This window comes from Cetorhinus maximus, chromosome 12 (genome assembly GCF_964194155.1).
Source record: "Cetorhinus maximus chromosome 12, sCetMax3.hap1.1, whole genome shotgun sequence".
Classification (NCBI taxonomy): domain Eukaryota; kingdom Metazoa; phylum Chordata; class Chondrichthyes; order Lamniformes; family Cetorhinidae; genus Cetorhinus; species Cetorhinus maximus.
This window is the reverse complement of record NC_135890.1, coordinates 27,229,993-27,256,530: the sequence shown is the minus strand read 5'-3', so window position 1 is coordinate 27,256,530 and position 26,538 is coordinate 27,229,993. Positions and strand designations below refer to the sequence as shown.

General features: G+C 42.5%; 1 protein-coding gene across 3 annotated transcripts in view; it reads right to left on the bottom strand.

Moving 5' to 3' along the window:
• The window catches only part of LOC144687327 (protein PHTF2), a 120,232-nt gene that overhangs the window by 36,566 nt on the left and 57,128 nt on the right, over nt 1–26,538 (bottom strand). For all 3 annotated transcript variants that reach the window (XM_078553283.1, XM_078553285.1, XM_078553284.1), the window contains 4 exons: nt 20,634–20,792; nt 18,806–18,971; nt 6,712–6,870; nt 993–1,182 (listed from right to left, as the gene is read on the bottom strand). In XM_078553283.1, the coding sequence (XP_078409409.1) occupies nt 993–1,182; nt 6,712–6,870; nt 18,806–18,971; nt 20,634–20,792 (674 nt within the window). The remainder of the gene's footprint in view (nt 1–992; nt 1,183–6,711; nt 6,871–18,805; nt 18,972–20,633; nt 20,793–26,538) is intronic.

Sequence of the window (26,538 nt, the reverse complement as noted above, 5' to 3'; positions counted from 1 at the left end):
AGATAAACTACCATTTGTCCCTGTTCAAAACCCTCAAATCAGATTCAATTCTAACAATAGTACTAAGAGCTGCATTAATCAGTCACAAAAAATATCCTATGTGACTGCAACTTCTATCATTGCCCCTCTTTAATGCATTTTACCACACAAATAACTTTCTAACATGGCATGGCTCTCTCATGGTCCACTCCTATCACTTGCGTTATATAGAGTACATTGCCTCCAATTGTTTCTCCTTCCAAGTCCATACAGTTACCTCTGATATACTCCAGGGCTCTGTATCCTTGTCCCATCCTCTTAGTCATTTAAATATTGCTGCTCCACTACATCATGCAAAAGCATGGGATAATTGTTAAAGAGTAAAATGATGACAGAGTTGTTTCTTCCCCCACATTCAATCCATTTGAATGCTTACTTTCATCACAAAAACATTACCTGCCTCTAAGGCTAACCCCTAATCCCCACCTTCATTAAGAAGTCTGATTTCTTAACTCTCAATATTTAGAATGTAGCTTTTGTCATCTTATTTGAATATTGGCTTCTTGAGGACAAATCAAAATACTGAGGATGATTCTGGGTTCCAAGTTAAAAAAAAGTGTGATCCATGGAACTAAACTTGCTTTCAATTAAGGAAATTTTATTTAGAAAGTACAGATAATTACAGGAAAATAGCCTGGAACAGATTGTAGAGCCCATCTAGCAGGTCTCAAACCCTCATATCTTTGCAAACTTCCTCAAATATCAAAATTGCCCTTAAATGCTTCCACCTGTCTGTCTCCAATGATTTCCTGGAAAAGCCATTCCGTGTGTTTATGAGAATTTGTAAAAACGGCCTTTCGGCTCCAAGTTTAAGCTTTCATCCTCTGATTCAAGCACTTGTGGCAATCTCAAACATATTATTGAGGGTTAATTCACAGTAGCCCAAGCGTGACAGTGTAGTGCCTTGTACAGACTTAGCAACAAGCCAACAAATTCTAATTTAGAGCACTTACTTTGTGAATATGTGTATTTCTTCCTGTTCCTCTAATCAAGTTGTACTCTTCAGGTCCCACTACTTCACAGTGGGCAGTATGAAATAGCTTTCCATCTTCGTGGCTTCTGTTGCTCACTCTTCCATCCAAAGAAACATAGCCATTATCTGTCTCTGTTGATTTGTCTATTGATAGTTTGGTTTTCTTTGACCTTATAGATAAAAGTAATAAGAGTTAACCAGCTGTGCCTTTTAGAAACAAGATAATTTTGGTTTGCTGCTAGATTCAACATAGGAAAAAGAGATTTCTTTGTTGTTAAGTCAAAATAAGGCCATACAAACAGCAAAGATTATGAGATTTCTTTAGTCAGTGGAGTGTCAAGACAGGTATAGAAACCTATCATCATCCCCGAGTATTCAAATTTAACTGTTGAAAAATTCACACAAGTAATTTTGGCTTGGGCTAAATGGCGTGCTCTCCCCATATGGGCACTGCCCTTTTACGTAAATCCAAGAGCTTAGGTACAAGTTAACAAATACTGGACAACTATTTTTCATATCAAATCTATTTACATTTTCCCCACTGAAAATCTTCCAGCTTTAATTCTGAATACTCCGGATTTCATCAACTGCACTAGGTGACAATCTATTCCGCAAGTCAACAGTATTAAGTTATTTCTGAAATCAGGCTTTTATGGGATCCCTTAGTTTATAATCATCTTCCCATATTCTCTTCTCATGGTTTTGTATAAAATATTTTTCAATATTCACATCAAAACTATAATGCTCTCTCTCGTATGATATAATTTCTCTAGCCTCTCTTCAACCTGGAATTGGCTTCATTGATATTCTCTGGCTTCTTTCCCCTATATCCATGGTATAATTCTGGCAAATCTACTTTGCACCCTCCTCAAGGCCTTCCTAGAACATCCTTCCTAAAATGTGGGGCTCAGAATTGGATACAATACTCCAGTTGAAGCCTAACCATTCATTTATAAACATGCTTGCTTTTATACTAAACAAAAACAGAATTACCTGGAAAAACTCAGCAGGTCCCAGGTAATTCTGTTTTTGTTTTGGATTTCCAGCATCCACAGTAGCTTTTAGATTTTTGTTTTTATCTCTTGCTTTTATACTCTCTGGCTCTATTTATCAAGTCAAGGATCCCAAAAACACAACAGCTTTTTCAACTTGTCCTGCCACCTTCAAGGTAAATTGACCACAATGCTCCCTATCTACTCTGATATCCATATCATTGCATTGAACTTTTATTCCCAAGGACATGGGGATCCAATATTAAAGTTTGGTTTGTTCAGAGGGTAGGAATCCTGTGGCGAATAACTCACCTCCTGACTCCCCAAAGCCTGTCCAAGGCGCAAATCAGGAGTGCGATGGAATACTCTCCGCTTTCCTGGATGACTGCAGCTCCAACAACACTCAAGAAGCTTGACACTATCCAGGACAAAGTAGCCCGCTTGATTGGCACCCCTTCCACAAGCATTCGCTCCCTCCACCACTGACAATGGCAGCAGTGTGTACCACCTACAAGATGCACTGCAGAAACTCACAAAAGCTCCTTAGGCAGCACCTTCCAAACCCACGACTGCTACCATCTGGAAGGGCAAAGGCAGCAGATACAAGGGAACACCACAACCTGGAAGTTCCCCTCTCAAGTCACACACCATCCTGACTTGGAAATATATCGCTGTCCCTTTACTGTCGCTGGGTCAAAATCTTGGAAATCCCTCCCTAACAGCACTGTGTGTGTATCTACACCACAGGGACTGCAGTGGTTCAAGAAGGCAGCTCATCACCACCTTCTCAAGGGCAATTAGCGATGGGCAATAAATGCTGGCCTAGCCAGTGACACCCACATCCCATAAATTAATTTTAAAAATGTTGTTTATCGATTTAGGAACACTGTAAAAAAAAAAACTTGTAAAGTTGGCATGAAATCATCACTGCCTTCTGTACAGCCTATATGCTTTTGGGGGAAAAGCTTATATTTCATGTTGGGGTAATGGTCCTTCTTAAGAACTAGGTTTCCCTGAAAGATGATTTGTTGTAAAAAGCAACTAGCTTCCAGTAACCCAAGCTATCTGGAAAGATAAACTGTAGTAATAAGAGCAATAGGGCCTGAGCTTCCTCAGGGTGGCAATCAAAGACAGATTGCCACCCACTCCTACATTTTTACCTTAAAGCCTTTCCAATAGTTTCTCACCCGGCCTTCCAACTCAGGTTGGGCAAGAACTGCGCAGGGCAGAGCGTTCCCGGGGACTTCTGTCAAGGGCTTCAGAGTGGTATGCAAGGAGACCATGCCTCCTTTTTTACAGCACCAGCTGCTGTAAATCAGGTCGGCTTAAAGATCCAGCCATTTTCAAACCAGGGATAAGGCAGGTTTGGCAAGTAAGTGGTTAGAAGTTGTAGGGGGGCAGAGGGGTCAAGCACTCGGGGGAGGGGGGGTGGCGGTCGAGCATGGCCGGGAGGAGGAGTTGGGCACTTGGGAGGGGGGCCAAGCACTTGAGTTTGGCAGGGGGTTGGGGCAGGAGGCAGTCATGGTGGGAGCTGTCAGTCAGTGGAGGGGGAGGTAGTCAGTGGGGTGGGGGGAGCAAGGTCAGGTGGGGCCTGGGGGGCTGTTGTGGGGAGTCCCAAGAGGTGTCTAATTGGACGGTGGGTGGGTGGGGGTGTTGATTGCCCTGGTGTTTCGGCAGGGGTGGGGGAGTCCTATGGCAGGTCAGTGTGGGTCTGTACAATAGCAGTTACCCAGAAGCTAGAAGTGGTTTTAATTCTTCTAACTTTTTTCCGGGTAACTATTGAGGCAGGATAGTCTGAAGTTTGCGACTCAAATCGTATTTTCGGATGGTTCCCATAGCAGGGCAATTGTCCATCAGAAATTTGCATTTCCCAGGCAATTGCTGTGCAAACCTTACTTGGGAACTTCTGGTGGTGGTGGTGGTGGTGATGGTGTGGAGGGGGTGGGGGGGGGGGGAGAGAGAGGGGAGGTTCCCCAGCGTATCTTTGAGGAACCCCCCAATTACAATGCCCTGGAGCTTAGAAGTTATAGCTCCAAAGTTTGAAGAACAATGTATAATTTTTAAGTTGAATATATATTTGTGTGTTAAGAAAGGTAAAATGGGTTCAGTTTCATTTAGGTTGTTGCTGAGCCTTGGTGCCTGGGAGTCTGAATAGATTCTTGGCGAAAGGTCAGGTCTTATGGGTTCGTTTGTATATATATATATTCTTAATGAGGTTTTACAACCCCTGAAGTTAATGTGATAGGTTAAAAGGGGCTGAAAGTTCAGTAAAAAAAAAGGGTGAGCAGAAATAGGAAGCTGAGAAGAAAAACTGCAAGGCTACTGGGGCAGTGGTTCACTGGATAATCAGTTGTGGGACTCAGTAAAGTGATCAGCTTAGCAGAGGTACTACTGGAAGACTGAGTTTAGGGACCTCATTTGTTTGCTCTGCAGTTGAAGGAACAGGGAGTTTAGAATGCAATTTTTGGGTGGCTTGGGGAGAGATATGATTTGGGTGAGAAGCATCAAGTGAATGCTCAGGAATCCACTGGAAGAAAACCGTTTGCAACTCTACCACTCCCAAGAGAGAAGCTTTTGTGTCAAGTAGTGATAACACTTCACTGGTTTATACGTCTGCAACAATATTGCTTGGGTAAAGGAATAGTAGGAATTTGAAGTGTCATCTTGTGTTTGCATTGAAATCTTTCCAGCCCTTTTGTCTGGTGTAATATAGTTCATTTTTCTTGTTTAATAAATATTTTATTCTTTGTGTTAAAAGTTCATCAGCAAACTCCTGTGAATTTGTTCAGTAACTTTCCTCCATGGTTTCAAAAAAAAGTTAGGATCTATCAAACCAGGTTTCACTCTGGGATCTATCTTGCCCAGTATTAACAGCAGCTGGGATTGTAACAATAGTAAGGATCAACAAGAAATTAATTACCAGAGGTTGGCGGGGCAGGGGAGAATAGATTCCTGGGTGCGGTTCTGTTTTCAGGCAGCTTTACTTTAGAACAAGTTGACTGCAGGAAACATATTTTTCCAAGCGGAATTTGTTTGAAATTCTGCATGCTGGCTAAAAGGATTTAAAATTCTTGATAATGAATAGACTCTATAAAATGTGAGTTGGAATTCCAGGATAGCCAAGGTAAAAGAGAAAGAGAGAGAGAGAGAGAGAGTGTGTTCCTAAATGCAAGACTTCAGAGTTAAAGAAGATTAGAACCAGGAAAGTACTGACCCAAGGTGGTTACATTTAAGATGATAGCGACGCCTGTGTTGAACTGGGAGTCCACAATGGTTGGAGGAGATTTAATGAGACAACTTTACTGAAAGTTAGCAGAAGGCCCAATAAATCTCAACCTTATACAAATCTTTGAAACAGTACTCAGACCAAGTGGTTAACCTTCCAATTTTTGATAAGTATCTGACTGAGTTTTTGGGGATATAAGTCAAATTGGTTTAGAAGGTAAGTCAAGAAATTCAGTTTATAGTATAAGTAACTGTATTCATTGTACTTTTAATATCTTTTACGTAATTGAGTGTAGTTATTAGAATTGATGCTCTTTAATTTATTATACCAAACTTCTGTTGGTTTAAACCATGAACCTTGTGGCTTCATTCTTTTACTAGATACTTGAGTTTTCGGATTTCCAAAATAATACATTGCTGGTCTCTATTGAGATCATAACATTCCATATTCACTTCAAATACAATTAACCACTTTCTTTATCATTGTAATTTTTTACATCTTATAAATATTAAGCTTTATAATATAAACTGATCTTCATATTTCCCTGGATCAAGCTTTCAATTCCTTTTTTAAAGTTAAATATTTGGGGTACTGTTTTCTGACATAAGGACTATAGAGGGTAAAAAGAGAATCACTGTGTTAAGTTCAAAAACATGGACAGTACTAATGCATGAAGATAACTAAGAACATTGAGCACTGAAGAAAAATGCTCTTTTTGAAACAATTGTGGTATTATATATGAAGCAGTTTGTTACAGGACAAGTGTACATTTATATAATGTATAGGAGTGTTCTAAAATTCTGACTGGTCATTACGAGTGTTTATTTCACGTATTCAAATTACCCAAAGGCTCTATTTACCAAAAATAACATAACATATGGCAGTAAGTATGGAAAAAGTAAATATAAACTGTAAATCTAAAAATTTAACTATTAGATTCATATTTACAATGAGTTATTACATCAATACAATCTGTGATTTTGTGACTATCTTAGCTGAAGGAAAATAATATTTCATCAAGGTGTTCCCCAAGGTCACGTGCACTGCCTGAAGCCACATGCTACACAGAGCAGAATAGTATCACGTTAATTCCTGGTCTGTGCTGGGTTAACTATCTGGTGAGTATTTCAGAACTGCATGTAGCCTTGGCCATCCTGGGATAGGAATGGGTAATAAAAAAACAAACTTCCCTCTCCAGATAGTGAACAGAGACCAGTATTGAAAATCCCTGCATGGACCCCACAGAGATGAGGTCCACAGTCAAAAAGCCTGCCTTCACTATTTCCCTACATTTGCACATGAAGGATATTGGAAGTTTACTGGAAACTGGGTCTCTGCCTCCTTTTCCACAGGAGAGGAGAAAATGGAAACAAAAGTAGGAAAAAGGTTTTGTCAGAATTTCAGAATACGCAAACATTTAACTGAACATGAGTATAACGAAAGGAATCTATGCAGACAAAACCAGTAAAATTAATACACACCCTGGAAAATAAAAGGCATGCAAGATCTCTCTCAAGATTGCACCAACGCTGTAGTTGGTGCCTGTGCCAGACTGGTGGTACACCTCCTGAGTATTATCTGTGGTACTAGAGCCATCTCCTTCCCTATGTACTTCCAGGTGAGCTGCTTTCCGCAATTTCCTTTGTGAGAAAGATTAAAAGATGTAGTTATTTGGTTAGATCAGTATTACCATGCAACTGCTGCTATGCCTGCAGATCCTGTCAAAAATCAATGTAATAGGTTTTATAACCCAGCTTTCAATTTTCATAGAACCTACAATTTATTTTCAGTTCATGTTTTTCAATTTCTGGCTACAATAAGTCAGACAGATACAATATGACATGAAATGCAGTTAGCAGGCTTTAAAACTATATCGAACACATTTTTAAAAAATCAATATATTTTAATGATAGCGTACATCAAAAGAAATGCACAAAATCAACTGCTTTGCAAAACAGTTAAATATTTAGAACATAGTAACAGATTTTATGTGCAGACGAGGATAGAATAGAAAATTGAGCATTATGAGTACTTGGAATTCAGAAATAAAAACAGAAAATGCTGGAAAAACTCAGCAGGCCTGACAGCATCTGTGGAGAAAATAACAGTTAATGTTTCGAGTATGCATGACCCTTCTTCAGAGCTTTGGGCTGAACATGAGTATAACGAGCTCTGGGTTCCAGAGAAGGGTCAAGCAGGCTCAAAACGTTAACTCTGTTTCTCTCTCCACAGATGCTGTCAGACCTGCTGAGTTTTTCCAGTATTTTGTTTTATTTCAGATTTCCAGCATCCACAATATTTTGCTTTTAACTTGGAATTCAGGATTCTCCTAATGCAATGCAAATCAAATTTGTACTGTTTGACACCTAAAGATGGAAATTATCCCCCAGTGCCTACTGATAGTGTTTGATAACATGCGCTAGGAGGCACACAAAGGTAGCATAATGATTTTCTTTCCCAGCAGAAAAGATGGCACTTGTTTTATACATTCGAGAGAATTTTATAATTCCACACAAAACCAAAATGTGCTAGTTATTGCATCAGTACAATAGTGTTGTAACAAGCCATGCTGCCTATCACTCTCTTATTTAGCCACTCTTATGTGGCCACCTTCACAGAAAATCACAATAGGAAACAGTTTGTCCAGTTCAGTAAAACACAATAAAACATAAAGTTATTAAAGTAAATAACCATACATGGAGACTGCCTGTAGATGCAAAATAAACATATTCAGTTCAAAAATATACTCAGCATTAACTTGGCTCTTATTTAACTTGCCACTGGTTGCAATTCTATTTAAATAATAAGTATCACAACTCACTAAATACTTGCCTATAATTATCATGATACATAGCTTTTTTTTCTTTAAACACAGTTACATCATGTGGGTTTTCTATTTTGCCCACAGGCTCCTAGAACCACCAAACAGTTTCTGTGCTTTAGTGGCCCACATTATTCCTGTGAAGCCCAGAGGTGCACTCCTACTTCTTGCCTCAAAAAATATTTCCTTACTTAGTACAATTTGTACCTGAATTTTGCAGTTAAGGCCCAACAACTGCTGCATGACTAAAAGTTGGCAGATTTAAGCAGCCTTATATCTGTTTCATGTGAATAGGTTGCTTGCCTATTTATAGGCCGCCTGAATATTGTATTAAGCAGACCTTGAGTGTTAATGGGGCAGTGCCCTCCACCCCACTATCACAATTTTCAACTGCTACCTGCGAGTTTTTCAGCAAAATAAAGGTGGCACAAGTTGAATTTCTCACTAACTTTTCATTTACTACCCCTCCAAATTCAATTTTTGTTGCATCAAGCCTTGTGTCAAACTACCCTAAAAAAAACAAAAACAAAAATTGCTGGAAAAACTCAGCAGGTCTGACAGCATCTGTGGATAGAAAGACAAAGTCAACGTTTCGAGTCCGTATGACTCTTCTTCAGAACTAAAGAGAAGTAAAAATGTGGTGAAATATATACTGCTCAAGGGGGTGTGGGACAGGTGAAGTTGGATAGAAGACCAGTGATAGGCGGAGACAAAAGAGAGATTGCAAAAGATGCAATAAACAAAAGGTCAAAGGGGTGTTGATGGTGGTGATGCTGGCTAAAGGAGGTGCTAATGGTGACTTTAAGAGTAGAAAGCAGGATGAGCAAGTGACAGGTGGCCCTAGTGGGTGGCGGGGGGGCAGTGTGGGAGAAAAGATCAAAATAGGCTAAAAGGTGGGGATAAAACAGAATGGAAATAAATTTTTAAAATAATAATAGAAATAGGTGGAAAAAAAATATATAAGTAAAAATTTAAAAATAAATATATGAAAAAAGGGGACAAAAAGGGGTGAGGATGGAGAAGAGAGTTCATGATCTGAAGTTGTTGAACTCAATGTTAAGTCTGGAAGGCTGTAAGGTGCCTAATCGGAAGATGAGGTGCTGTTCCTCCAGTTTGTGTTGAGCTCCACTGGAACACTGCAGCAGGCCAAGGACGGATATGTGGGCATGAGAGCAGGGTGGCGTGTTGAAATGGCAAGCGACAGGAAGGTCTGGGTCATGCTTGCAGGCGGACCGAAGGAGTTCCGCAAAGCGGTCACCCAGTCTGCGTTTGGTCTCTCCAATGTAGAGGGAGCAGCGCATGCAGTAGACCAAATTGAGGGAAGTGCGTGAAGTGCTGCTTCATTTGAAAGGAGTGTTTGGGCCCTTGGACGGTGAGGTCGGGAAGCAAAGGGGCAGGTGTTACACCTTCTGCGATTGCATGGGAAGGTGCTGTGGGAGGGGGTTGAGGTGTAGGGGGTGATGGAGGAGTGGACCAGGGTGTCCCAAAGGGAACGGTTCCTATGGAATGCCGACAAGGGGGCGGGGGCGGGGGGGGGGGGCAAGGTGAGGGGAAGACGGTGGTGGCATCATGCTGGAGTTGGCGGAGGTTGATCTTTTGAACGTGGAGGCTAGTGGTGCGAAAAGTGAGGACAAGGAGGACCTTATCATGCCTTCTGGGAGGGAGAGGAAGATGTGAGGGCAGAGACGCAGGAGATGGGTCAGACACGGTTGAGGACCCTGTCAACCACCGTGGGTGGGAAACCTCGGTTAAGGAAGAAGGAAGACATATCAGAAGCACTGTTTTGGAAAGTGGCATCATCGGAACAGATGCGACGGAGGCAAAGGAACTGTGAGATTGGGACGGAGTCCTTACAGGAAGCAGGGTGTGAGGAGTTGTAGTCGAGGTGGCTGTGGGAGTTGGTGGGCTTGTAGTGAATATTGGTGGACAATCTATCACCAGAAATTGAGACAGAGAGGTCAAGGAAGGGGAGGGAAGTGTCAGTGATGGACCATGTGAAAGTGATGGAAGGGTGGAAATTGGAAGCAAAGTTAATAAATTTTTCCAGGTCCAGACGAGAGCATGAAGCGGCACCGAAACAGTCATTGATGTACCAGAGAAAGAGTTGTGGGAGGGGGCATGAGTAGGACTGGAACAAGGAATGTTCCACATACTCCATAAAGAGACAGGCATAACTGGGGCCATGCGGGTACTCATAGCCACACCTTTCATTTGGAGGAAGTAAGACAAGTTTAAGGAGAAATTGTTCAGTGAGGGAACAAGTTCAACCAGACAGAGGAGAATGGTGGTGGATGGGGATTGTGCGGGTCTCTGTTCAAGGAAGAAGAGGAGAGCCCTCAGGCCATCCTGGTGGAGGATGGCGGTGTAGAGGGATTGGACGTCCATGGTGAAGAGGAGGCAGTTGGCGTCAGGGAACTGGAAATTGTTGATATGATGTAGGGCATCAGAGGAATCACGGATGTGGTGGGAAGAGACTGGAAGAGACTGAAAAAAACAAGGCTTCTCTCACTCATTGCAAAGATCAGCAAATGAAAATAAAAGGATTATATTACACAATTATAGCAATATTATTTTCATACATGCCACTATGTAGCATCTGAAATTTCAGCAGGAATTCTCATCAATACCCATACAGTTAGCCTTTCACTTTGGGTGAGGAAACACACAGGCTTGTTCTGGCTCATCCCAATTCTAATAACCTACATTTTTTTTAAAAAAGCGATTGTTACAGACAGGAGGGGGTTTAATTTAAACAGCCCTGATTTTTCCTCTTACCACCCATCCATAAACAGAAAGTTGTTTTTGATTTTTGATTTCCCCCTTTGTAAACAGTGACGTATTTCCCAACTTCATAGTTTTGGTATGATCCAGTTTCTGGTAATAACCCCACAGCAAACTCGAGATAGGATGAACTAAAAGGGTTAGCTTATTTTATACACATTCAAAATGCGGGAGGGTGTTGCCACATAGCCCCTGGCATATTCATACAATAAAAGAGAGAAAAGGAAAAGAAAGAGGTACATGGCAAAGGCCATAGAGAAGATCAGGATTGTTGTTTCACGTGAGTCCAGAGTCCAGAATCAAAGTCCAATAGTGTATTCTTTCAGAGCTGGTCATCTGATGACTGATGCTGGATAATTCAGAGATGGGCCCATAGGGATGAATTAGTCTTGTAGGTGCTGGTATAGAAATTCAGAAGTTCTTGTAGAAACAGTGTAGATGAGGGCCAGGGAATTTAAACCTGGACAAAGGTTTGGTTCTGCTGCTGTTAGGTTGATGAAAGATAGCAGGCTGGCTTTTTTTCAGCTCCACAAGCAATATTATCGGTTCTAGCAGCTTGGTGGGGTGGGGGTTGTGTGTGTTATGTGACATGACTCGCACTTTTCCAGTGTTTAATGGATGTATATTCCTGGTCTGGATTCTTGAGAATTAATAATTTCAAGAAGGGTTTCAGGGCCTTTTGCTCTCACAGACTGATTGTTTCCATTGGCCAGAGCCAGGCCTTAGAAATGTAAGTGATTTTTAGTGTCTTTGTACAACTCCTGGGGATTTGATCTCCGTAGTCATAGGGACATTAGCGCTTCCTTAGAGATAACAAGGTTCCTGCTGTTCTGAAGGTCAAAAATTTCTTTTGTGTGAGTCATAGCCAGTCATGGCTTCAATCAGTTCAAAGCCTTTGTTCAGTTTTAAGAAAAATAGTTTTATAGCTAAGCCAAGATGATATACATATATATTATCAAAATGTAGAGTGGAGGCTTAGCCTCTGACACCCCTCACCAACTCAGCGGGAAAAATGAATTCTATTTTTTTTCTTGTGGTCTTAAGGAGGAAGAATAGGAAGTGAAATATACATGCATTCTTTCATCCATACTGGCACATCGACACTGAACTAGCAGGGATAATGGCAGTTCCCTGCTGCATTTTCATTTGAGATTTGAACCGTCGACAGTGCATCAGCAAGGACATTGTCCAGTCCTGGGATTTGAAAGGTTTAGGTGACTTGGGAGGATTTGAAATTCACCTGCATGGGGAAGTTTATTCAGGGCTAGAGTTCTGAATTCCCTCTGTTGGGAAGCCCTTGGTTTCTGAACTCTGGCTGTCTAACTCCTGATTAAGTATCCTCAAAATGGTCTGGGGGGTTTTCAGGGTGATTAGCACTCAGGGGGTGAGTGATGGTCAAGCTGCTCTGGGCAATCTGCAGGAGAATGCTGGGCATCTCACTGTGGGTGCCATGTCCTGGATCACAGGGTTAAGCTGTTCTTGTTCAGTTTAGCTCCTGCCTGTCCACTTTGGTAATCTGCGGGTTCAGCTGTTCAGACCTGGTATTGTGGTTAGGTTGAGGGTCAGGAGAGTGGAGTGCTTTAAAGGAACTTTGGATCCTTCAGGGGATTCCAGTTCAGGCACTAGCACACCTAGAAAGTTCCAGCTTCTATTGCCAGGTGCCTTGGATTGGCATGGCAACAGGCAGGTAATTGGTTCCTGAATTTGGGCCAGCCTACCTGGGCCTGGATGACAGGAAGATGGCCTTCTTGCAGGATCCTCTTCCACATCCTTACCAGATATGGCTACAGTGCTGTAACTGGTAGGGGGGGGGGGCTTATGGAACATTTTAAATAGGGTGGTTAACTCTGTCTGGTCATCTTGCGATTCTGCATTATGGTGGGTGAACATGGGGTCCAATCTGGTTGAGGTCCCTCTGCTGGTTAGTTCTGTTTTTTGGGACACTACTGCCCTCTGGTGGATGGTCAGCTCTTGCTTTACAACTAAGTGAGGCATCACCCTCACTCTTTCTGGGCCAACCTGAGAACTTTTCTAGTCCACATTTAAAGTCATCATAAAGCTACTGACCATGACAATGAATGGTTTCCTAGCTGAGGCCTTTGGTTTGGGGGTGGGCGCTCTCCTAACTTGTTCCATGTCCCTTGGAACACCTCTGCCCTCAAGTGGAGGTGCAGTTCCAGCTGCCCTCCTTTATGGTTTTTCAACTGGGGGAGGCATCTCACTCCCTATCTGCTCACCTGTTTGGGAACTCCTTTTGTCCCTATTTAGTGACAAGAAGGTTTCTGCTAGCCATACTTTGGGCAAATCCTTACCCTTATCCTTTCCAGACTTAATAACTTGCCTTTCATCAGGCCTTTCGACCACGTGGGGCATCTCCATCGCTATTTCTTTCCCTGCTCTAGGGCTTCTCTGGTTCCTGTTTAATTCTGGGGTACTTGAGGAATCTACTTTAGATTATAGTTGCCTTTTCGATATCTCTTAATTTTATTGGCCTGGCTTCAGCCTTGCCACCTTCCAGTAGCTCTCACTCAAGGTCTACGGATACTATTGCACCTTTTGGGCCTTGAGACATTCCCCAGCTTTCTGCCCTTCTGCAGGTTTCTGCTGGTTGGTATTAGCCTCTTTCTTTTCCGGTGGCTAGCACCTTGCTGCCAGTCAAATCGTTCCCAAAGAGGAAAGTGATTCCTGCTACTGGCAGTTTAAGAACAACTCCTACTGAAACAGGGCCCGAAACAAGATCACACTCTGGGTGGACCTTATGGAGGAGTGCAAACACCAATCCTCCTCCTACTCCACTGATCAGTGCTTTGGTCTTCAGCGAAGACTCAGAGTAGGTTTAGGTTTCCCTCTAACATTAAGGACTGAGTGGCCCGTGTCCCTGTGCAGTACCACTGACTTCTCACATTTTGGGGCGGATAGGACACTGCTCCTGACAGGACAAAACTCCGGAAGCTCTCTGGGAGTTTGTCCAGTTCAGCCATGCAGTGTCATGCCCTCCAAAGGGCCTGTAGCGAGAGCCTCTGTTTGCTCTGCTGAACTACCCACTGGGGCGTCCTTCGGGGGAACTACTCATGTGAAGTCCTACCAGGCCAACTGGCGTGCTGTGCAATCACCAGCATTCAGGTCTGAAATAGCCTATTTTGTTGCAATGAAAAAAGACCGGCCTCCGGGAGTTCTCCCACTGGGCTGCACAGGGGCCTCTCACACCGTCCTTTGTGTTTTTTCTGGGTTGGGGGCCTTTCCTATCTACATCACCCTGCTTATTTTTCCAATGCTCATGGGAATGGTTGGAAATGGTCTGCCTGAGTTTCCAGGCCCATGGGTGAGATCATAGCTGTCTGCTGTGACTGCTGCATTCCTAGCTGTGAGGATTCTTTGTTCCTCTAAGCGCATTCACAGGCTGAAGGGTAGACAATTTCTGAATTCTTCCAATAGTACTAGTTCACACGTGGCGGCATAGTGATGGACTGATATTCCAGAGACCCAGGGTAATGCTCTGGGCACCTGGGTTCGGATCCCGCCATGGCAGGTGGTGAAATTTGAATTCAATAAAAATCTGGAATTAAAAGCCTGATGATGACCATGAAACCATTACTGATTGTCGTTAAAAAACCCATCCGGTTCACTAACGTCCTTTGGGAAGGAAATCAACTGTCCTTGGGTCTGGCCTACATGTGACTCCAAACCCACAGCAATGTGGTTGACTCTTAAATGCCCTCTGAACAAAGGCAATTAGGGGTGGACAATAAATGCAGTCCTATTTAGTGATGCCCACATCCCATGAACAAATAAAAACCCTCATTCAGAACTCTAGCCCTGAATAAACTTCCCCATGCAGATGAATTTCAAATCCTCCCAAGTCACCTAATCTTTTCAAATCCCAGGACTGGACAATGTCCTTGCTGATGCACTGTCGACGGTTCAAATCTCAAATGAAAATGCAGCAGGGAACTGCCATTATCCCTGCTAGCTCGGTGTCTGATGTGCCAGTATGGATGAGAGAATGCATGTATAATTCACTTCCTATTCTTCCTCCTTAAGACCACAAGAAAAAAAAAATAGAATTCATTTTTTCCACTGAGTTGGTGAAGGGTGTCAGAGGCTAAGCCCTCATTCTACATTTTGATAATATATATGTATATCAACTTGGTTAAGCTATAAAACTATTTTTCTTAAAACCGAACAAAGGCTTTAAACTAACTGAAGCCATGGGATTCTTAGGGTCCTTCTACATCGGTCATACGCTATTTGCTTCAGCCGTTCAAACTCTATGTAGGTTTGTATGGGCTTCCTACAAGCATTCCGGAATTGCTGGGCTGGCGATATGCATCCAAGATGGCAGCCTTGGTCTGCTCATAATTCAGAGACACATCAAGAGGCAGCATGGAGTTGACCTCTTGGGCTCTCCCTGACATCTGCCCTTGAATTAAAAATGTCCAGATATGTGAGGGCCATTATAGCTGTCCTGCTATTTTCTCAAAAGTGGCAAAAAATGATTCCACATCACTCTCTTCAAATTTGGGAACTAATCTAACATACTTGAGGGCCTCAGAGAACGGTTCAGGGTTAAAGAGATAGCGGGGTGCTAGCAGGTAGAGAGGGATTGTCCCTTGTGGCTTCCAATTGTCTAGTCTCTCTCCATTTAAGCTGTCAGCTCCATTTACAATTTTTGGAGCTGGAGTTCTCTTTCTTTTTCAAACTCCTGAGCTTCTAACTGCAATCTGAACTTTTCAAGCTCAAAATTAGCTAGGGGAGGGGATTCGGAGTCAAATATTTGGAACATAGAAACTAGAAGCAGGAGTAGGCCATTCGGCCCTTTGACCCTGCTCCGTCATTCAATATGATCATGGTGATCCTCTATCTCAATGTCATATTCCCGCTTTCTCTCCATACCCCTTGAAGCTTCTAATATCCAAAAATTTATCAATTTCTTTCTTGAATATACTTAGTGACCTGGCCTCCACAGCCTTCTGTGGTAGAGAATTCCACAGGGTTGACCACCCTTTGAGTGAAGAAATTTTTCCTCATCTCAGTCCTAAATGGCCTGCCCCATATCCTGAGCCTGTGACCCTGGTTCTAGACTCCCCCAACCAGGGGAAATATCCTCCCTGCATCCAGTCTGTCTAGCCCTGTTAGAATTTTATACGTTTCAATCAGATCCCCTCTCATTCTTCTAAACTCTAGTGAATACAGGCCCAGTCAAACCAATCTCTCCTCATACAACAATCCTGCCATCCTTGTATCAGCCCAGTGAACCTTCGCTGCACTCCTTCTATGGCAAGTATATCTTTTTCTTACGTAGGGAGACCAAAACTGCACGCAATACTCCAGGTGTGGTCTCACCAAGGCCCTGTATAACTGCAGTAAGATATCTTTACTTCTGAACTCAAATCCTCTTGCAATGAAGGCCAACATGCCATTTGCCTTCCTAATTGCTTGCTGCACCTGCCTATTTACTTTCATTGACTGGTGTACAAGGACACCCACATCCCTTTGTACATCCACATTTCCCAATATATCACCATTTAAATAATACTCTGCCTTTCTGTTCTTCACACCGAAGCGTATAACTTCACATTTACCCACATTATGCCGCATCTGCCATGTGTTTGCCCACACACACTTGTCTAAATCACCCTGAAGCCTCCTTGCATCCTCCTCACAACCCCACCCAGTTTTGTGTCATCAGCAAACTTCGAAATATTGCATTTGGTTCCCTCTTCAAGTCATTTATATATATTGTGAATAGCTGGGGCCCAAGCACTGATTCCCTACGGTACACCACTGGTCACTGCCTGCCACCTGGAAAAAGACCCATTTCTTCCTACTCTCTGTTCCAGGTCTTTCAACTAATTCTCAATCCATGCCAGTATATTACCCCCATCCCATGTGTTTTAATTTAGCCCGCTAGCCTCTTATGTGGGACCTTATCAAAAGCCTTCTTGAAATCCAAATACACCATATCCACTGGCTGTCCTTTATCTATTCTACTAGTTACATCCTCAAAAAACTCTAGTGGATTAGTTAAGCATGATTTCCCTTTCATAAACCCATGCTGACTTTGTCTAAGTTTTACTTTTACTTAGCTTTTACTTACCTTTTTACTTAGTTCTGTTGAAGGGTCATTCGGACTCGAAACATTAACTGTGCTCCTCTCCGCAGATGCTGCCAGACCTGCTGAGTTTTTCCAGGTATTTTTGTTTTTGTTTTGGATTTCCAGCATCCGCAGTTTTTTGCTTTTATCTGACTTTGTCTAATCCCGTTAATGCTTTCCAAGTGTTCTGTTACCACGTCCTTTATAATAGACTCTAGCATTTTCTCCACTAATGATGTTAGGCTAACTGGTCTGTAATTCTGTTTTTTTCTCTCCTTCCTTTTTTAACCGCTCTAACATGCTCTACTGGTAACATGAGATCCCAAATGTTCTACCAATGACTGGATCAGTTCACTTCTGATTTTGCTGGGCAACTTTAACTGCCTCTACTGGAAAAGTGCTGAAGTTAAATTTAAATTCCCTTGCTGAACAAATATCTGGGCATTAAACACTGCCATTTTCTTAGTGTTAAGGAAAAGGAACTTGCTGTGGTAAGTTACTTGCGTTTTAAAATTTATTCCAGCCACCAGGTTTTCCCCTTGCCTTCCAAGTGGCTCTTTTACATCAGATTTGGCTCATCTCTTAACTTGGACTCTGGTCAAATTCAAATTGGGTTTTCCCGGACTTGAGCCCCCAATTTCTGTTACGGACAGGAGGGGGTTTAATTTAAACAGCCCTGATTTCTTGTCTCACCACCCGCCCTTAAACAGAAAGGTGTTTTTGATTTTTGATTTCCCCCTTTGTAAGCGGTGGGGTATTTCCTGACCTCTCAGTTTTGGTGTGATCCAGTATCTAGTAATAGCCTCACAATAGTTCACCCAAACTTGAGACAGGGTGAACTAAAAGGGTTAGTTTATTTTACACAGACTCAAAACACAGGAGGGGGTGTCGCTACGTAGCCTCCAGTATATTCATACAATAAAAGAGGGATAAGGGAAAGAAAGAGGTACAGAGCAAAGACGACAGAGAAGATAAGAATTATTGTTTCACGTGAGTCTAGAGTCCAGAATCGAAGTCCAATGGTGTATTCTTTCAGAGTTGGCCGTCAGAGGACATGCTGGATAATTCACTTTTCCAGTAGAGGTGACTTCCACAATGAGATGGACCCATGGTAATGAATTAGTCTTGTAGGTACTAGTACATGTCGGTTCGCATAGAGGCAGTGTAGATGAGGGCTAGGCAATTTAAACCTGGACAAAGCTCTGGTTCTGCTGCTGTTTGGTTGATGGAAGATGGCAAACTGCATTTTTTCAGCTCCACAAGGCAATATTACAGCCTCTAGGAGCTTGGGGAGGTGCCAAGTGACATAGCCTCCCATTTCTCCACCTTGGTTTGGACAAAGGATGTATAATTCAAAAAAGAGGTTTCAAGGTCCTTTGTCCTCATGGACCGGTTGGGCCTTAGAAATGTAAATGGTCTTTATACAACTCCTGGGGATTTGATCTCTGCAGTCACAGGGACATTAGCACCTCTTTAGCGATAATGAGGTAGCTGCTGTTCTGAAGGCCAAAAAACCATTTTGTGTGAGTCATAGCCTGTCATAGCTTCAGTCAGTTAAAGCCTTTGTCCAGTTTTAAGAAAAATAATTTTAGAGATTAGCCAGGATAACATATATATATTTTATAAAAATATAGAGTGAGGCCTTGGGCTTCTGACATTAACTTATGGAAATTTTGCTTCGAATGTAAGCCAAACTCTTCTATTCTACCAACATTCATGTGCATTTGGTTCAGAACCAAATATATATATATATATATATATTATAATTAACATTATACCAGTCTCAGCATGGTATAAATATTGGCACATAAAATATAAAACCCACATTGATTCAAGGTCATTAAAACAAGCAATAAACGTTTCCAAAAATAGAGGATACCTTCTTCTTTTGCCTCCACTATTTGTTGCAGGTTTGGGCGTATGTGTTGATACAATCTGGCAATGAACAGTCCCAAGCAGTAACATCAGCCAGATAGGCCCAAATACTTCAGTGTACGGTACACTATGCGTAACTTCAGCTGTGCAAAACAACACTATTGCTGTAACTTTAAACAGAAGAGTCAATTAGACTATTTATTTGGAAAGTTTTAATTCTGATGTGCTGGTCTTTAACATCTACACGTTTTGTCCGAGCAACAGGACTGCAGAGTTAACGTTTCAAATCGATGATCTTTCATCAGATTCCTTCCTGATTGAAGGGAATGTGACAGCATGGATAGGAAGTTAACTGAACTACAGATTCTTTCACTAAAACAGGATATCTGACAGAAGTGTTCAATCTGATGATAGGTCATTAATCTGAAATATTTAACCTGGTTCTCTCTCCAGAGATGCTGCCTGACCTGTTGAGTACTTCCAGAATTTTGTGTTTTTATTTTGGACTTCCAGCATCCACAGTATTTTGCTTCTGTGTCCAAACAGACTTACTGTTTACTCATAAGTTTTTGACTTATTGTATGAATGGCTTCAGTGTCATTGACTACAGTTAAAAAAACTGGGTTTTCTTAGAATTCACATTTTTTGCATAAAATTTATCACCTCCCTCAACATTACATAAGAACAAGGGTAGATAATTCAGCCCATTCAGATCATTAGCCTGTTCCCACCATTCAAATAGGTTGTGGTTGAAATGTCCCTTTATCCCATTTAGCCAACTTGATGTGCAGTTTATTGATAAAGGAAATGCAGTGTATGTTGCATGCATGGATTTTTAAGAGGCATTTGATAAGGTGTTGTATAGCTTTCTTGATAAAAGTTAAGCAGGAGATCTGACAGAAAAGCTCAAAATTATGAGGTTTTGATCAAATGCATCGGAAAGAACTATTTCCACGAGTCAGTAACTGGAGGGTACGTGGTCTCTTTTTTTGCTGTATCATTCTATGACATAAATTTAAGATCATTGCCAAAATGGAAAAAGAGGTTAGGAGAATATTTCTGCTGTGGGTTGTTTAGACGTGGGCTACCCTACCAGAGAGCAGAATTTGCAACACGTTTCAATAAGAAAAATAAAATGTAATCATGCATGAAGAAAAGGGCAGAGAAATTAGATTAAGTAGATTGTGCTTTCAAAGAGATAGCACAAGCACAATGGGACAAATGGCTCCCTTCTGTGCTGTAACATTATGTGAATTCTCCAAATTGTTCAGCTAAGATCATTCATCAGTGTTCTCAAAATGGGAATGCTGTATTGAAAGACTGTGCTCCATTGGTAAAACAGCACAAGTGAGGTTTCTATCATGAAATGCTGATTTTTAGCATAAACGGGAGCAAATTGGAGAGATTGCTTCTGGGCCTGTAACAAGGGAACTTAAGCAATCCCTGTTGCTGCCATACAAGGAATCCAGCATTGCCACTGAGCAGAAAAAAGAGGCCAAGTAAAACAGTGGAAAGCTAGCCTATCTTAAGCAGGTTCTCAGCCAGCCCTTCTTGTTGGATTTATGCTATTGAAGGACTGCAAGAGTTCACAAGAATATCCATTCCTTACATAATAATAGTAATATCCAAAATTTCATTGAATTACTTTTAAGCATAGCAAATAATGACCAGTTAAAGTTTGATACTTACTTTGCATAGATTTGAAATAAATACGTTTCAATCCCAGTGCGAACACAAAGCTGTGTGTTTGTGTTGGGGATACTGAAAGCTCTATTACCTCAGCAAAATGTTCCCACATATTGACTTGTCATAGATTGGAAGTTATATCTCACCTTGAAGGAGGTATAAAATAAGTAGCCACGAAAAGATGCACTTTGAGGTCACTTGTATCCACCATCTGAAGAAGAATGGAAAAAACACAACTCTCACAATTCCTTTTCTAGTTAATGAAGTCCATGGACTTTCAGGTTTTGCTTTAGCAAAAGCAGATCCTATGGGTTCAAAAGAAAAGTGGATGTCCTTGTAAACAAGTAGGCAAAAGAAAAGCATTTTATGCAAATCCTTAAAAATTGTTCATGTATATTTGTGACAATTAACTGTATTATCTATGAAAACATGGCAATTCATGAAAAGTCTTTTGCATCCAGCAAAGGGCTACTGCTCTTGCTGCTTCTCTTGATGATCCTTCTTGCTGCTCTGGGAGCCTTCCAAAACCAGGACCTCTACATAATGCGTCTTCGTAAGAAAACGTTGTTCAGCATGCAGCGCACAACCTTATTTGTAGTCAAAATAGACTGCAGGAGATACTCAAATCAATTCATGCACCTGAAGTGCACCTTCAATGTGCCAGTGATACTACACTATTACGCTGGTGCACGAATGGATCTTAATGTACAAGTGCTTACATTGTGTCCTGGGATTGCACACAGGTGTCAAATGAGCAACATTTGCAGAGGATAGATGAGATCTCCTAGGAGCCACCTCAAAACTCGCCTTTCTGGATCAGAGTGGTAGCAGGATGGATTGCTTTAAAATTAAGATATTGTAGCAGCTCCCATAAAAGTGGGCCTTCACTTGCCTGATGAATTCAAGCATTCACTTACTGGTCATGAATAAGCTATAAGCAGATTGTGATGTTTTGCTTTCGAGGTAGTTAGTAACGATGAGAAAGAGAACATATAGGCCAAATGATTCAACCTGTGGCTCCTTTGAGAATCTTGACACTCAAAAATTACAATGCCTGGTCTTGCTGCTGGCTAAATGTCCTTGGGGAATGAGATTAGATTGCTTACTCTAAACAACAATGCACTTGTGACACAACTGCATCTGTGCACAACCGACTGGAAAATAGTAGTGATGTAGGTCCACTTCCAACATATGACATAACTGAAAATTATTGGCCCAAAGCAAACAAACATTTGATTTTTTTTGTGACAGAAAATCATGTAATTATAGCACTTTTTATGATCTGTCGTGAATGGTGAACATTGTGCAATCATCAGTGAACATTCCCACTTCTGACCTTATGATGGAAGGAAGTCAATTATGAAGCTGCTGAAGATGGTTGGGCCTAGGACTCGACCCTGAGGAACTCCTGCAGTGATGTCCTGGAGATGATTGACCTCCAACAACCACAACCATCTTCACTTATGCTAGGTACGACTCCAACCAGTGGAGAGTTTTCCCCCTGACTCCCATTGACTCCAGTTTTTCTAGGGCTCCTTGATGCCACACTCAGTCAAATGCTGCCTTGATGTCACTTTCACCTCACCTCTGCAGTTCAACTCTTTTGTCCATGTTTGAATCAAGGCAGTAATGAGACAGTGTGCCAATGCATTTATATCAAATCACCAAAGTGACCTTGGCATTTTAGCGTCCAAAGCAGTTAACACTAGTAATACAGGATGAAGTCCATACTAATAGCAGAACATGACCTTGCTAGATTATGCATCTCCAGGAAGAGAGAAAGTAAGCACCCCCCTTTGACATTCAATGGCATTATCATCACTGAATCCCCCACAATCTACATTCTGGTGGTGGTGGTGGGGGGTTGGGGGGGTGTTAACCATTGACCAGAAGCTGAACCGGACTAGCCATATAAATACTGTGGCTACAAGAGCAGGTCAGAGGCTAGGAATCCTGCGGTGAGTAATTCACTGCCTGACTCCCCAAAGCCTGTCCACCATACACAAAGCACAAGTCAGGAATGTGGTGGAATACTCTCTACTTACCTGGATGAGTGCAGTTCCAACAACACTCAAGAAGCTTGGCACCATCCAGGACAAAGCAACCCGTTTAACTGGCATCCCATTCACAAACATTCACTCCCTCCACCACTGACGCACCGTGGCAGCAGTGTATACCATCTACAAGATGCGCAGCAGGAACTCACCAAGGCTCCTTAGACAGCGCCTTCCAAACCCACCACTGCTACCAACGTGAAGCAAAGGACGACAGCAATGCTTTGCAAACTATTTTCCAATGTGACCCCACTTTAACTCACCGCCACCTTCTGAAAGGCAATTAGGGACTAGCAACGAATGCTAGCCTTGCCAGCAATGCCCATATCCCAAGAAAGAATATACAAAAAAAACTCTTGAAAATTAACATGGCCCCAGACAATAGCAAAATAAAACAACAATAAATTAGGATAGTAACATTCAGTATATAATTAAGTTTGTGTATTGTAGATCAACAGATTTTCATATTTATATGATGTATTATGTTTTTAAAAATATGTACTGTTGGCCAGGGGCTGCAGAAACTCCTGAGCAACTTTTGAACTGAAGTAACCTGAGGTCAGTCACTGGCCTGAGCTGGCTGGAACCGGTTTGAATTAGCAAAAACAAAGGAAATGTGATGAGACACAAGTCCTTATTTAGAAAAGAAGTAACGAGGTTATGCTACCTAAGTCCTTGGGACAGAGCCAATGAGGAGATGCCACAGACTAGGCAAGCAAGCCTAAACCAACAGGAGAGAGACAGCACAGTTTGAAGAGATAAGATTCAGTATAAGAGTGGAGAATTTCGGGCGTGGAGCCAGCAAGAACTCTGGAGAACAACCATCACGGAAGCGGAAGAACCTACTTCAGCAACGTACAGACGACACCGAAAGAGAGAGAGAACGGAACGCCTGGCCAGCGTCAGCTCTCCTTTTCGGGTATTAGCTTTTATATTCTGTGACCACTCGGGGCGTCAAAGAAACCTAGTGGGTGTGCGTTTAGATCCTAGTTTGGGTGTAAGACTGTATAACCTGGTGCAAACTGCATGTCCATATCTAACCAGACCTATAAGCTATACGTATATGATCTAACAATGTGAATAAAGCGAATTTAGAGTTAAGAGAAAATTAACTCTTCTCCTGTTTGTACTAAGCCAATAACCGTTACCGGTGACCTCCGGCAACATATTTGGCGTCCCTGGGTGGGCTCGAGAATAAATCTCTCTGTTGAGTCAGCGGGAGACTCGAGCCGAACCGAGTTGGCAAAGTACACAGAGAACAAGAGTTTGGGTTAATTCATAGCTATTAACATAAGAATCAAAGGGAATCTCCAAGCCCTGGGGACTTGGATTGTTTTGACTGGAAGGGACTCCTCCAAAAGTACGTAATAGGGAAGTGGCTGCAATTGGGTAGTATGCAGGTCACATTGGTGACAAGGGAAAACTCGCTGGGGAGACCCTTTGGAGGATTGTGCAAAGATGTCAGATAAGAAATTTAAAAAGGTACAGAAGTCCGTAGCGATCGGATGTTTATTTGGGGAATGGATAGAATGCCGACAGCAGGCTAGGAGGGACAGAGACAGACTAGAGGAAGAGAATAAAAAACTCCATGAGGAGATAGCCCGCCTTAGTAAGAAGGTAACTGATTTAAAGGGACAGAGAAGTGCGGATTTGATGCACATGAACCAATATCAGTTACAGTATGAAAAATTGGCTAATGAAAAGAGTAAGAGAGAGGGAGAAGCCCAAGCAGCTAAAGCTGAGATGGAGGGCCGGAAACAACAATGTAGTGATTTAAAAACTGCTATGAATGTGATTCACAGAGCAGCTCAGGAAAAGAGAAGCAGTACCGGTGATCACACAAAGTGTCAGAAATTGATAGTGAGGCTGCAAGATCAGCTAGCCGCACAGAGGGGCATAACTGTGTGCTTTCGCATCCGGAAGAGGTGAAGAAAACGGTCAAGGGGATGTAGATTGGGCTGATTTAGCAGACGGGGTGGATAGATACAGCAGCGGTGACGGGGAACCTCCACCAGAGGATCCACCGCCGGCATATATTCCAGAGCTGTAAAAACCATCTGCTCCAATGGCCCCCCTTGTAACCACTAGAGCACAAGCAGGGGCAGATGGGCAGGGGCAAGCTGGCCCAAATATGACATATTTCACCCCACTTGGGGTACAAGAACTGAGGGATATTGCGAAAGATATTGGGACGTGTGCGCCCGGGGACGATCCTTGGGAGTTGTTCCTAGCGGTCAGGCAACAGAGAGGGGTACACGGCTTAGACGATGCTGAGGAAAGAAAATTAATCCTAATGTACCTACATCCACATATACACTCCGTCCTACCGGAGGAACAAAACCTTGGTAGAGGCACAAATGAAGCCTTAAAGGACCAGGTATTATCTGTCTTGGGCGAAAGCAGAGGGGATCCGGTAGAGGCGCTAACAAAATGCTATCAAAGAAAAGGTGAACATCCAACCGCATTTTCGGCTCGCATTTGGGTGGTGTTTCAAGGGGTCTACAGCACAGGCTTAGATAGGGATAATTTACAGCCTGAGGTTAGGAACTGATGGCTGAGAACGCTAGTGTCGCCTGGCACTGAGTCGTCGAGGAAAGCATTAGATCAGTTTGATCCCACTGATGACACACATACAGAGCCCTGGATAATTAGCAAGATGGTTGGAGTATGGGAAAGGGAAACACCAAAACTACCCAAGACATCCAGGGACAGAGCAATGCCTGTTAAGAATTAGGCGACAACCTGGAGAAATGAAGGGAGGGGACCTACTCAGAAGGAACCCTCTCCAGCTTATCAGACAGTGGGAAGAGGTAAAGGCAGAGGAAAAGGAAACTTCTTGGGAATGGGGAGAACTCAGGGCGAGGTGTCCAGATGCTGCAACTGTGGCTAAGAGGGACACTTCGCAGGGGACTGCCCGAACTCGAGACGAGAGAATGCAGGTCAGGGAGGAAACCAGAGCCTACCCGTGGAAGGGCCGAATAGACCAAGTCCTCAGTGTGATATGACAGAAATACCACCGAGTTCCGGGTTGTACCCCGAACTGCAATGACGGTCTCAGGCCTCTCCATTATGGGTGTGTGATACGCGGTGGGATGACACGGGGTGACCCCTAGTGAATGATAGGGTTGGAGGCCGCCCTATTACATTTCTTTGGGACACAGGGGGGTCCTGAACCACCGTTAACACCACTCAGATCAATGACGTAGATTGAAAAATTCAAAACAAAATTATTCTAAGCGGATTCACAGGGTATTCACAAGTAGGATATGTGAGTGTACCGTTGGAAGTCGGTGTGAGAGACATAGTGATAGGGCATTCAGTAGTCCTTATCAAATTACCCAGAGAACAAGAACATATATTAGAGAGCGACTATATGGCCAAAGTGAGGCTCTGCTTTGACCTCGTTAATTGTATAATTTGTCAAATGCCTTTGGGCATAGGCAGTATAAATCTCACACTCGTCCCGGTGGGGGAATATCAGGATAGGATATGCACGATCGGGGAAATGTGGATAGAACCAGGAGAAATGAGTGATGATCGTGAAGTACAACAAATTATTGCACAAAACTCAAATTTGCCCGACTGTATTTGCCCGACATAAACATGATTGTGGGAAAATGACCGGGAGTGTGTGTATACAAGGTCCAGATCCCAAACCACAAGAGCAGTACGGTTTCCCAAAACAAGCAGAAGAGATAGGGAAGGTGATACAGATTCTGCTGCAGGAAGGGATATTAAGACCAATAGTTTCTACTAACAACGCACCTATTTGGCCGGTGAGGAAACCCGACGGTAGCTGGCGACTAACGATAGACTACAGAGAATTAAATAACAGCCCCTACTGTAGCAACTAGCCCAGAGACAGTAGTTCGACAAAATGAGGATGCACAGTGGTTTACGGTTTTGGACATAAGTAACGGTTTTTGGTCTATTCCACTGTAGAAAGAATGTCAATATAAATTCGTGTTTACTTTCCAAGGACAGCAATATACATGGA